This window comes from Salmo trutta, chromosome 4, assembly GCF_901001165.1.
Source record: "Salmo trutta chromosome 4, fSalTru1.1, whole genome shotgun sequence".
Taxonomy (NCBI): domain Eukaryota; kingdom Metazoa; phylum Chordata; class Actinopteri; order Salmoniformes; family Salmonidae; genus Salmo; species Salmo trutta.
The window spans coordinates 52,473,464-52,486,062 of record NC_042960.1 but is presented as its reverse complement, the minus strand read 5'-3'; the positions used below and the strand labels follow the sequence as shown (position 1 = coordinate 52,486,062).

At 42.7% G+C, this 12,599-nt stretch overlaps 2 protein-coding genes across 9 annotated transcripts in view; one reads left to right on the top strand and one right to left on the bottom strand.

The window, feature by feature from the left end:
- The first annotated feature begins 256 nt into the window (after positions 1 to 256).
- LOC115192585 (secretory carrier-associated membrane protein 4) lies at positions 257 to 4,694 on the top strand. Of its 4 annotated transcripts, none has more exons than XM_029751258.1 (7): positions 257 to 353; positions 917 to 946; positions 1,287 to 1,415; positions 2,398 to 2,554; positions 2,705 to 2,754; positions 3,106 to 3,137; positions 3,297 to 4,694. In XM_029751258.1, exons 2-7 carry the CDS (start codon positions 940 to 942, stop codon positions 3,477 to 3,479), a joined length of 558 nt encoding a protein of 185 aa, XP_029607118.1. In that variant the 5' UTR covers positions 257 to 353; positions 917 to 939; the 3' UTR covers positions 3,480 to 4,694. The 4 variants fall into 4 exon arrangements, with proteins under 4 accessions (XP_029607118.1, XP_029607117.1, XP_029607119.1 ...); XM_029751257.1 differs by having other exon boundaries at positions 262 to 353; positions 3,037 to 3,137; XM_029751259.1 differs by having other exon boundaries at positions 269 to 353; positions 2,653 to 2,754; positions 3,037 to 3,137; positions 3,297 to 3,477.
- A 762-nt stretch (positions 4,695 to 5,456) lies between these two features.
- LOC115192584 (semaphorin-4E-like) overlaps positions 5,457 to 12,599 on the bottom strand; it is a 30,391-nt gene continuing 23,248 nt past the window's right edge. For all 5 annotated transcript variants that reach the window (XM_029751251.1, XM_029751252.1, XM_029751255.1 and 2 more), the window contains 10 exons: positions 11,587 to 11,686; positions 11,098 to 11,208; positions 10,665 to 10,816; positions 10,304 to 10,476; positions 9,874 to 10,030; positions 9,509 to 9,731; positions 7,412 to 7,524; positions 6,882 to 7,054; positions 6,748 to 6,800; positions 5,457 to 6,638 (listed from right to left, as the gene is read on the bottom strand). In XM_029751251.1, the coding sequence (XP_029607111.1) occupies positions 5,902 to 6,638; positions 6,748 to 6,800; positions 6,882 to 7,054; positions 7,412 to 7,524; positions 9,509 to 9,731; positions 9,874 to 10,030; positions 10,304 to 10,476; positions 10,665 to 10,816; positions 11,098 to 11,208; positions 11,587 to 11,686 (1,992 nt within the window). In that variant the 3' untranslated portion in view covers positions 5,457 to 5,901. The remainder of the gene's footprint in view (positions 6,639 to 6,747; positions 6,801 to 6,881; positions 7,055 to 7,411; positions 7,525 to 9,508; positions 9,732 to 9,873; positions 10,031 to 10,303; positions 10,477 to 10,664; positions 10,817 to 11,097; positions 11,209 to 11,586; positions 11,687 to 12,599) is intronic.

The window sequence follows — 12,599 nt, the reverse complement described above, 5'->3', positions numbered from 1 at the left end:
GCCTGTGTGATATCACCGTTAGAGTCAGCATATTGTGTGCATTGAACATAATATTGCACTGTACAGCCTGACAAGATAATTAAATGTCATAAAATAGCTGTTCTCTTGTGCAGGGCAAGAATCATCCCTCTCTGTAGCATAGATGGCGCTGGCATTGTAGTCACACGTCTCCTGTCTACGCCCTCTACCGTTAACGGGATCTGTAGTTTAACAATCGAAAAATTGTATTCCAATTTTCCTTTCTGCGGCCTTTGTAGAACTCCCACTCCCTCAATGCATTGCTGTGGCTTCCACGGGACTTGCGTCTTAGTTGACGACGCATCCCCAACCGAGCTGGAGTAAGCGGTTTTCAGGTAGGTGCTAGAAAAACATTGAATTACAAGAAACTACGTTAATATATTTATTTATTTATCATTGAATCGGCTAACAACTATATCCCTGTATCAACTCATCAGCTGACCTTTTTGTGACAATTCGTTAACAAACCATCATCAAAGATTTGTATAACTATCTGTCCCATCACTGTACTAGCCGTTAGCTAATAGGGGTAGCTATCTAGTTAACATTACTGTAGTCAGGCATTTTATTTCACGTGGGGTCTAATTTTTTTCCGAAAAACATAGCTAGCTTTCTTCTGTTTTACAAAGCGGTTAATTAAGGGTAGGCTTATCTTTTAAACTGGGGTTATCTCATATACAGTCATTGGTTTATCACGAGTTTACTAGAAAATGATCTGTACCTCCTAGCATACCCAGATCTCATTTATTGCATGCCAATTTTGTCATTATCTTGATATGATAATTTTGTTGTTGTTGATTAGATGTGAATCATACTGCAAGTTCCCATATAAATATTGTTAATTTCTTTTTGAATGTTTGAGATGTAAAGTATGCCAATTATTTGTGTTATGTTGCAGGAAAGGACACACAGGATTTCATAATGACAGGTTTGTATCTAAATATTTGCAATTGAAGTCTAAGTAAACAATTAAATTATGTTCTTAATGAAACATAGCATGTACCTGCAACAAGTAATGCATGCGCATGAGAGATCATAAGTAACACACAATATTTTTTATTAAATTAGCCATGACATACTCTTGGTTCAATTATTGATTGTAGACATAAGGGTCAACTAATAACACTGAACGCTTTCACTATTTTGCATTACCATTTTGTTATATGTTCCTAAAAATCCTAAAATGTCACCGTATTCAAGTTTTTTTGTGTAATTTCTGCACTGACATCCCGTTCTCCCACATGTAATAATCTGTTTCCTGTTTTCAGAGCGGGTCAACAACTTTCCCCCACTGCCTCAGTTCCTGAGAATCAAGCCCTGCTTTTATCAGAATGTGGAGGAGGAGATCCCACCCCCGCACCGACAGCTGGTACGCCGGGTCTACAACCTCTGGATGTGTGAGTTAAACCAAAGACATTTGAGTTACATAGTCCTACTGTGGGAACTGGGCAGTAACTTCATTCCATGCTGAGAGAATGGCCTCAAACCCGCAATGTACACTACATGGCCTAAAGTATGTGGATACCTGCTCTTCGAACATCTCATTCCAAAATCATGGGCATTAATATGGAGTTGGTCCCCCCTTTGCTGCTATAACAGCCTCCACTCTTCTGGGAAGGCTGCGGAGACTTGCTTCCATTCAGCCACAAGGCAATAGGGAGGTCAGGCACTGATGTCGGGCGATTAGGCCTGGCGCAGTCGGCGTTCCAATTCATCCCAAAGTTGTTAATGGGGTTGAGGTCAGGGCTCTGTGCAGGCCAGTCAAGTTTTCACACCGCTCACATCAAAACTTTTCTGTATGGACCTCACTTGTGCACAGGGGGCATTGTCATGGTGAAACAGGAAAGGGCCTTCCCCAAACTGTTGCCAGAAAGTTGAAAGCACAGAATCGTATGTTGTAGCGTTAAGATTTCGAACCCGAACCATGAAAAACAGCCACAGACCATTATTCCTGACCACCAAACTTTACAGTTGGCACTATGCATTGGGGCAGGTAGCGTTCTCTTGGTGTCCACCAAACCCAGATTCATCCGTCGGACTGCCAGATGGTGAAGTGTGATTCATCATGCCAGAGAACGTATTTACTTTTACAGTCCAATGGTGACGAGCTTTACACCACTCCAGCCGACGCTTGGCATTGCGCATGGTGATCTTAGGCTTGTGCGGCTGCTCGGCCATGGAAACCCATTTCATGAAGCTCCCACTAAACAGTTATAGTGATAAATTGTGACCGACTGATCTACAAATAATAATGAGTCGTTATTTATGACGATGGGTGATTTATAGATCATCAGTCAGTCGGCAGTTGCCATCATTCAGTTTGATCCTCTCGAGTGAGACCAATTTTACATTTTTCTTCCCGTCTCTCTCATTCTGTAGTGTATTCAGTCACACTGTGTGTGAACGTGGTGTCATGCATAGCTTGGTGGGCAGGAGGGGGAAGTGGAGCCAATTTTGGCCTTTCCCTGCTCTGGCTTGTTCTCTTCAGTCCGTGCAGCTACACCTGCTGGTTTAGACCTCTCTACAAGGCCTTCCGGTAAGGTCCATTCAACAAACATTAAGCCGAACATCCATAATTTCGCACTCCAAATACCTTTTCTTGACTGACTCCATATCTCCCTTTCTCTTTCCTAGGGCTGACAGTTCTTTCAACTTCATGGCCTTCTTCTTCATCTTCTTTCTGCAGTGTGTTCTCGCTCTCATTCAGACTGTGGGCATCTCTGGTTGGGGTGCTTGGTGAGTAGAAATATTTAATCAGTGGAAGGCACTGTTTATGATTGGCTGCTATCTGAATGGCTTGTCACTTATTTCACCTCAAGAATATAGAAAAATCTTCACAGCTTAACAATAAAAATCACCTGTAGATTTGTATCAATCACCTACATTTTACTCACTGTACTGTGTCATGCTATGATTGGTGAAAAAATAAAGTTTGTAATTCTGTATTCATGCCATTAACAAATACTAACCCCACTGCTCCACCACTGAGGAACCTCTAAAGTGGTTGGATCGCGACAGTGCTGTTTTTCAGCTACAACGTGGGTTCTGCTGTAGTCATGCTATTCTCGGCTCTGCTCTTCACTCTAGTGACTGTGTTAATGGGACTGATTCTCATCAGGGTGAGTCCAACAAACACACCTGAAAAATGCACAAGCACATGGAAACACACACACACAAATAAGAAAAATACTCAGCCATTTTGACAATACACTCATTGTAGGCAGATAAAGAGAATAAACTAGCATGACTGGTTGGTTTGTCTGCTCTGTTCCCATCAGGTTCACAGGCTGTACCGTGGTGGAGGGGGCAGCTTTGAGCGTGCACAGGAAGAGTGGACCACTGGACTCTGGAAGAGCGCTCCCGTGAGAGAGGCCGGCTTCAATGCTGTCACTGAAACTGGCCCAAGCCTTCCCCAATACCCTGCTGATGTGCCAAGCTACCCCGACAATGGCCCCTGGTGATACCCTAAGTGGACTCTAGAGGGAGACGGAGCACTTTCTCCATGGCAGGCAGGCTGGATGATCACTTGTCCAGCACACCATACTAGTACAATCTCACTTTTAACACTATGAAATGCAGAGCTGGAATTTTAGTAAGAATGTTAAGAGAATCAGCTGATTTTATTCAGCAGTACTTTAAGATTGATAGAGGCCACTACTATAGATACTGTTTATCTTTGAGGGAAAAGCATATAATCCTTACATTGTTGAAAAGATTTGATGGATATTCAAAATATGATCCATTCCATTGCACCTGTTTACATTTAGTATGTTCCACAATATGAATCTGATCCTTCAAGTAAAAAGGTATCTTCTAAAATGGTTTATGTACAGTAGCAACAACGAGACTAAGAAAATTGATACGTCAAAGGCTTGTGCCTTTTATTTAAAATATGAGACAGAAGAAGCAAGGTGATTCCAAAGTTGTCTTTGGATTTATTTTGGCAGCCATATTCAGTGATCAATTCTTGCCAATTCAAGTTAAGACTGTACTCCATGAAATCAACTTAGCTTTGATGCTACTGGACATGACTGAAGGATCAGAGTTCTCCTCTTGCAGCTGGAGATATGGGAGTTTATATAGTGCACGGTTTTAATTTATTTATCACTGCACCTCAAGTGTTTCTGGTTTATACCTTCTTGATCTGCATTTGCCTTGTTTCTGAAAACTAAACCCGCCTTAATCGTACTTGCATGTAGAAAATGTTTTGCTTGACTGTCGCCTTAAGTACTGCTACATGTTTCAGTGTAACTGAGCCAATGAGACATTTGCCACTGTATTGCTTGAAGACTTCTCCAAGGAATACTGTATCCTTCTCATTCAACCAGAGCCCCCCCTGTTCACTCATCCTGTGTGGTGCACTGAGCAATTTTCTTTCTTGTTGCTTTTGGTGGTCAGTGCCCTGTTGTGGCAGCACTCTTAATGCTGCATCACAACTCGTTCCAGACCGGAGCCTTGTTTACAATAGGTCTGGGAGAGCGGCAGCCACTCAAGAGTATACAACTTATATTTATTTCATATTCAAGTGTCCCTTTAGGGTTAACTGCCATGAGGTTTATGCAGTTTTTTTTTTTTAGCTTGTCTAACGCTTGTCATACTGTAGTTAATATTGAGAATATATTCTTAAATGTGTTGCTGCAGTGACAAACTTTAAAAATATATTATTTCAGACCTGACTGTGGTGTTATTCTGCTTTTTCATCATTGACAATGTTTTAGCGTATGCATTTCTTTTCCAATAATATACAGTACAAAACATACCCATACTGTATTAACCACTTTCATATTTATTTTATCTTTATTTAACTAGGCAAGTCAGTTAAGAGCAAATTCTTATTTTCAATGATGGCCTAGTGGGTTAACTAACTGCCTTGTTCAGGGACAGAATGACAGATCTGTACCTTGTCAGCTCGGGGATTTGAACTTGCAACCTTTCGCTTACTAGCCTAACGCTCTAACCACTAGGCTACCCTGCCGCCCCGATATATGACAATGGCTGGCTGGGACAACACAGCCCACCATATCTGTCCGTCATTGTGTAATAGAAAAACAAATTCCAGTGAAATAAGTGACATTACATCAGTTGCTAGAGTATCCAACACTTAAATATACCCCTTGGGCAGGTGAGACCTCTCTCGTGGATATTATTGTTACATGGAGACGACAGCAGAATTCCCGCTGGACAGATTAACTAAATAATGTGTTGGAATCTAATGAAAACAACTTCTTGACTGGTGAAATAATGATACAATTCCTAATAGCAATGACCAAAATGAAAGTTGTGGTTTTGACAATATGAACTGTTGATTGAGTTTAATCTAGAACTAAGAGCCTTCTAACTCAAAACATTGATCTCTAAATTACTTATTTTACATGAAATGTGAAGCAACACAGTGTAATGAAAGTGCTGCTGGTGAAAAAGAAGAGAAAACATGTTGGTTCTGAGAGACATTTTAAACAAGACCTAAGTCAAGAGAGTGTTTAATTATTTGTATTTGGTCCATGGCTGTTTTGATCTACTTAAAGGTTTGGAGTAATCATTACTGGTCCTTAGAATGAAATGCTTAGAATATTTGTAGATCTTAACTATGTACAACAAAAATATTAGTATTATGGTCTTATTTACTTTAGATATCACATCCTGTTATGAAGTAATTACATATCTTACATTAATACAAATAAATATTTACAAAATAATATTTAACAAAGGGATGTACAATGTATTCACCTTATGCAATGACTAAACAAAATAAATTCAATCTAGGGAGATGTAGTGGTGGGAAAATGTTAAGGACAATTCCAAAACAAGTCCAGTGTACAGAGCTTGACATTGAGCTAGTGTCTTGAGAGAGTGCAAACCCCAGAGAGTGGTGAACACTGAGGGTCAGATCTCTGACTCATCATCAATGTACCCCAAACCATCCACAGTGGAAATATTGCTTCCAGGAGAGAAGTGGTGTTCCCCATTCCCTTTGAAGGCTATGATAGCATTTTGATTCTTGTTAGCACTGTGACTGGGTGTAGGTCCCAGCAGCTTGAACTCTGAAGTTATATTGTTTTGAATTTGCATGTAGTCATCCGACGGCTTTTTCACCTGGCCAGCGCCTGAGTTCTCTGAGAATCTGTTTCTAAAGCATCCTTTATACAGATTCCAGGCTACTAGACCAACCAGCATCAGAGAGAGGAGCGCCACCACCACCTGCAGGCCTACCACCCTGCCGTCTTCACACTGTGACTCAGGGGGGAGAAGGGGATCCAAAGCCTTTGGCTTCTCTGTTACCTCCAGGAGCTCTGGTAATGGGGTACTGTGACTATGGGGGGACTCTGTCATCGTCTCACTCTCCTCTAGGTTAGTGTGGGGCAACAGTTGATAGACTGCCATAGTCCTGGTGTACGGTCGGCTGTTCACCTGCTCAATAGACTCACAGGTGTACTGGCCAGTGTCGGCGGCAGAGGCATTGAGGATGAGGATACCCCCATTGTAGATGTGGTACTTGGTATCAGAGAGCAGCAGTTGCCCTGAGAAGAGCCACCGTACCTGTGCCAGGTTGGAGTCAGGCTGGCACGGCAGCTTGATGTTGTTGCCAGGAACTAAGGTGTAGTTCTCTGGCTTCATTGTCTCTGAAATACACACACAAACAAAGTAAGTAGTAACTACAGTTGGACTGTACTCTGTCATTTGTTGATAGTGTGCTGGGCCCTGAACAATTAAATATTGAAATCCATTTACCTGATTTCGGACATTGTGAGATGTCACCATCTTCTAGACTTTGAATCATGTTCCTGAAAAAGGAAGACTATAAATATGGTATACTGAAATTCTAAATCACATTACTAGAAACGTATGTGTGTGTTGGATCGTACGTGGTGACTGAGGCAAAGGGTGAGCTGGCCACAGCAGAGCAGAGGCCAGTGGAGAGGTCCCAGCCACAGTAAGGGTCTCTGGCTAAGACACAGTCCAGACACGACTCATAACGGCCACATTCACTCAGAGGCATCTGCACAGCTCCATACTCAGAGCCTGCATACAGCTGACCCTGGGGAAACAAGAACACAAACCAATACCACATGTGTGTCAGCAGCTCAATGAGCCTACTTCACCCACGGTTAGTAACAGCAATGACCGGGTGCCATTCTCCTTGAATGCTCTATTGTAAGTGCTAAGGAAATAAATAGTAAATGAGTAACCATCTGTCTGCAGAAATGCCAGGAGACAACAAACTGACATTGATATTATATGGATGTCAATAAAAGTTGGTATGTTTTGTAAAATGGTGCTGCACCTTGACTGGGGGTTTAAACCAGAGTTGCCGATAAGTACTTAGTAACAAATGTATTTGTTTAAAAGAGCTATTTAAAATCAAGTTTTAATTGATTGACTGGGTGATTGTTACCGTGCTGGAGAGACGCAGGGTCCTGATAGCCTCTGGGGTCTGGTACAGTTGTATTTCTTCAATGATGAACATCTCTCCAGCGTAGTTCACTGCCTTCTGCACATAGCCGTTCTCTGTGTGGAGAGAAGGACGCCGATGTCATTGTCAGATCTATTCAAGTCAAATTTTATGTCACATGCGCCGAAGACAACAGGTGTAGACCTTACAGTGGGGGAAAAAAGTATTTGATCCCCTGCTGATTTTGTATGTTTGCCCACTGACAAAGAAATTATCAGTCTATAATTTTAATGGTAGGTTTATTTGAACAGTGAGAGACAGAATAACAACAAAAATATCCAGAAAAACGCATGTCAAAAATGTTATAAATTGATTTGCATTTTAATGAGGGAAATAAGTATTTAACCCCCTCTCAATCAGAAAGATTTCTGGCTCCCAGGTGTCTTTCATACAGGTAACGAGCTGAGATTAAGACACACTCTTAAAGAGAGTGCTCCTAACCGCAGCTTGTTACCTGTATAAAATACACCTGTCCACAGAAGCAATCAGATTCTAAACTCTTCACCATGGCCAAGACCAAAGAGCTCTCCAAGGATGTCAGGGACAAGATTGTAGACCTACACAAGGCTGGAATGGGCTATAAGCCCATTGCTAAGCAGCTTGGTGAGAAGGTGACAACATTTGGTGGGATTATTCGCAAATGGAAGAAACACAAAAGAACTGTTAATATCCCCTCGGCCTGGGGCTCCATGCAAGATCTCACCTCGAGGAGTTGCAATGATCATGAGAACGGTGAGGAATCAGCCCAGAACTACACGGGAGGATCTTGTCAATGATCTCAAGGCAGCTGGGACCATAGTCACCAAGAAAACACTACGCCGTGAAGGACTGAAATCCTGCAGCGCCAGCAAGGTCCCCCTGCTCAAGAATACATATGCATGCCCGTCTGAAGTTTGCCAATGAACATCTGAATGATTCAGAGGACAACTGGTGAAAGTGTTGTGGTCAGATGAGACCAAAATGGAGCTCTTTGGCATCAACTCAACTCGCCGTGTTTGGAGGAGGAGGAATGCTGTCTATGACCCCAAGAACACCATCAAACATGGAGGTGGAAACATTATGCTTTGGGGGTGTTTTTCTGCTAAGGGGACAGGACAACTTCACCGCATCATTTGACGGGTCCATGTACCGTCAAATCTTGAGTGAGAATCTCCTTCCCTCAGCCAGGGCATTGAAAATGGGTCGTGGATAGGTATTCCAGCATGACAATGACCCAAAACACGGCCAAGGTAACAATGGAGTGGCTCAAGAAGAAGCACATTAAGGTCCTGGAGTGGCCTAGGCAGTCTCCAGACCTTAATCCCATAGAAAATCTGTGGAGGGAGCTGAAGGTTCGAGTTGCCGAACGTCAGCCTTGAAACCTTAATGACTTGGAAAAGATCTGCAAAAAGGAGAGGGACAAAATCCCTCCTGAGATGTGTGCAAACATGGTGGCCAACTACAAGGAACGTCTGACCTCTGTGATTGCCAACAAGGGTTTTGCCACCAAGTACTAAGTAATGTTTTGCAGAGGGGTCAAATACTTATTTCCCTCATTAAAATGCAAATCATTTTATAACATTTGACATGTGCTTTTCTGGATTTTTCTGTTATTCTGTCTCTCACTGTTCATAAACCTACCATTAAAATTATAGACTGATCATTTCTTTGTCAGTGGGCAAACGTACAAATTCAGCAGGGGATCAAATACTTTTTTCCCCCCACTGTACAAGCCCTTAACCAAAATTGCAGTTTAAGTAAAAAAAATAAGAAATAAAAGTCACAAATAATTAAAGAGCAGCAGTAAAACAACAATAGCAAGGCTATATATAGGGGGTACCAGTACAGAGTCAATGTGCGGGGGCACCAGTTTGTCGAGGTAATATGAACATGTAGGTAGAGTTAGTGACTATGCATAGATAATAAACAGAGAATAGCAGCAGGGTTAAAAGGAGGAGGGGGGGGGCAATGCAAATAGTCCGGGTAGCCATTTGATTAGCTGTTCAGGCAGGAGTCAGAAGAACAAGTCTGTTTTGGGGATGTGTGTGTCCTGTTCAGTACCTGTGCCAATGAACATGACTGCGTATCTCTCCCCATCCAGAGCTAGCACGCTGTCCACCACCAGGCATGTGAACAGGTCTCCCCTTTTGACCAGCAGCGGACGGCCGGTCAGCGGGTGCACGGCATCGTCCATGAGGGGCCGGTCCCTGATGAACTGCAGGGTCTTGTCTGGCAGGTCCAGGGAGCGCTCCATCCCAAGGGCCCGCGCTGCGTTGTTAATGCACTGAAAAAAATAGAGGATTGCTGAGTGGTAATAATACATTTATTACTGAGTTAGTAGCTGAACTGTAAAAAAAGTAGATATACTTTCCTTTTGTGGCCCTAAACCATTTCCATCTTCACAATTATATTAAAATGGGACATACAGCTCCAGGTCTTGGGGTGGGCACCTCTCCACTGTACATGACCCACTTCACATGGGACGTCTCCACAGTCACTGGCGTCTTAAACTTCCCCTTATCAAACACGTCTCCGATGGCCGACACACTGTACGCACACACTGCAGACATGTCGGACGAGCTCCTAGTGCAAACAATCAGAAAAACATGTTTGATGTTTTCAAACCTCAAGTATATCATGGTTAAGGCCCTATGTTTTTCCTGAACACGTGGAAAATACCCTAGGCCCTAATTATAGTGAGCCCGCCTGGTCAGGAAAACCTCCTGGCCCTATGATTATGGTAAACATGTGCTTAAAAGCAACCGAGTCAGAATATCACACAGATTAGAAACAGTCCACTTCCCACTGAAACAATGTTGTCAACTCTAAAACCACTGTATTCTATAGACTACTCACGACTGGGGAGTGAACACTGCGTAGAAAACACTTTTGCGCCAGTCATCGTTTTTGAGCAGGAAGACATCCTGTACAATAGATGGCAGGCTGGGCTCTGGCAGAGAGCAGTCCAGACGAGCCTTCAGGAACGACGTCCACTTCCTCTGGAGCGTCCGCTGCCCACCCATATCCCCCTATACACAGTGAGAGACACATTGGTTCTAATCAAACAAGTGAATACTTCTAGAGAGAGGACACATGCACACATTATACCCCTGCACTGTTTAAACAGGGTACACATACTGTCCTTTATATTTAAAACACCATGTATGAGCCAATGAAACTTCTTGCAGCTGAAAGTACATTTGGAGCAAGTTGCTACCTTGCAGACACGAGCAACTCTTGACACGGTGAGCTTGTTGTAGAAGTCATACTCCATGGCGTTCTCGCTGAAGAACAGGTAGACCTTATCATCATCCCCATCTGGGTTGTTATTGCTCTCGGGGACAAGGTCCATGTATACAAAGTTGGGCTCTGAAATCATAAACCATAACGAGCACTTACTACGCTACCTCAGGACCTGTTTAACAGCAGCAGTTGAAGTTCAGTTTCATAATTAAAAACACGGAGACCTATAGGATCTAGGCTATTACTCAAGGCACAGAAGTATGTAAAATGCTATGGATACATTTTGCCATTTTAACTTCATATTCAAGTGTTAGTAGATACATACTATTCACGTGTGCACCATAAGGCATGGTGTATAGTAGTATACAAGTTTATAACACAAGTATGAACAGAGAGGGAGAGCTGACCGTTGAGCCAGGAGCTCTTGAACTCAGTGCGAAGTGCAGAGGAGGAGCTGCGGAGAACCACAGGCTCAGAGCCCAGGAAGTTGATGGAGGTAGCAGAGTAGAGGTCATTTCCTGGCAGACCAGAGACATGACAAGAATCACAACAGAGGAAAATTGATCTTCTAGCAAAGTAAATAATATTGTAAATATTAGTCAAACAAAACTAATTTGGAAAATTACATGTGCAATCTCTTTCATTGTGCCACTGGTAACTCAAGCTACTAGCAACACATTCAGCCAAAAAAAATAAATAATAATAATAACCTGTTCAATTCACAAAGACCCAACCCCCTCACTTTACAAACAAGTCCCGCGGCAGCACTTTAAACTGAAAATGAACGCTAGGTATTGCACATTTGATAGCACAACCCCACTTTGCACTTCACTGGGTGCACTGTTCTGTCCTTGTGTGAGAGCAGATAACTAGAGACAGACAGTCACAGTACATACCGACCATGATGGAGGAGTATTTCTGGAAGGGATCAAAGGGGCATTTCCCTTTTCCCTCCTCCTGCGCTTCTTCTAGTCTCAGCTGTCCTTCAGAGTACGTCTGTCAGAGTCACAAACAAAGCAACTATTTAGATATATTCACAGTTGTTTCAGTGAGAGAGAGGTAGGAATATACTTTATACTAAACTCCAAAGGGCAAAATGAGTTACACTCAGCCACTAACAGTAGAGATACAGAGGGCAGGTGTCTGTAGTATGCATACATTTCACACTCACAGTAAATATTCAGTGTGACAAGTGCCTGCCTACAGCAGTCACATGATCGTTTCAAACAACAGAGCTATTCTTACACCGAGATGTCCTAGCTGTCCTGTTCAGGCCAAGCTATACCTATGCAATAAGGCACGAAGGGTTGTGGTATATGGCACAGCTAAAGGCTGTTCTTACACGCAACACAGAGTGCCTGGACACAGCCCTTATCCGTGGTATATTGGCCATATACCACAAACCCCCAAGGTGCCTTATTGCTATTATAAACTGGTTACCAATGTAATTAGGGCAATAAAAATACATGTCATTACCCATGGTATACAGTCTGATATACCACGGCTGTCAGCCAATCAGCACTCTGGGCTGGAACCACCCAGTTTATTATTAAGCAATAAGCCCCGAGGGGGTGTGGTATATTTCCAATATTTAGATTTTATTTAACCTTATTTTACTAGGCAAGTCAGTTAAGAACAAATTCTTATTTACAAGGGAACAGTGGGTTAACATCCTTGTTCAGGGGCAGAACAACAGATTTTTACCTTGCCAGCTCGGGGATTCGATCTAGCAACCTTTCGGTTACTGGCACAACACTAACCACTAGACTACCTGCCGCCCCACACTATACCACGCTAAGGGCTGTTCTTAGGCACGACGAAACGCCGTGGTGTATATTGGCTATATACCACAAACCCCCAAGGTGCCTTATTGCTATTATAAACTGGTTACCAATGTAATTAGAGCAGA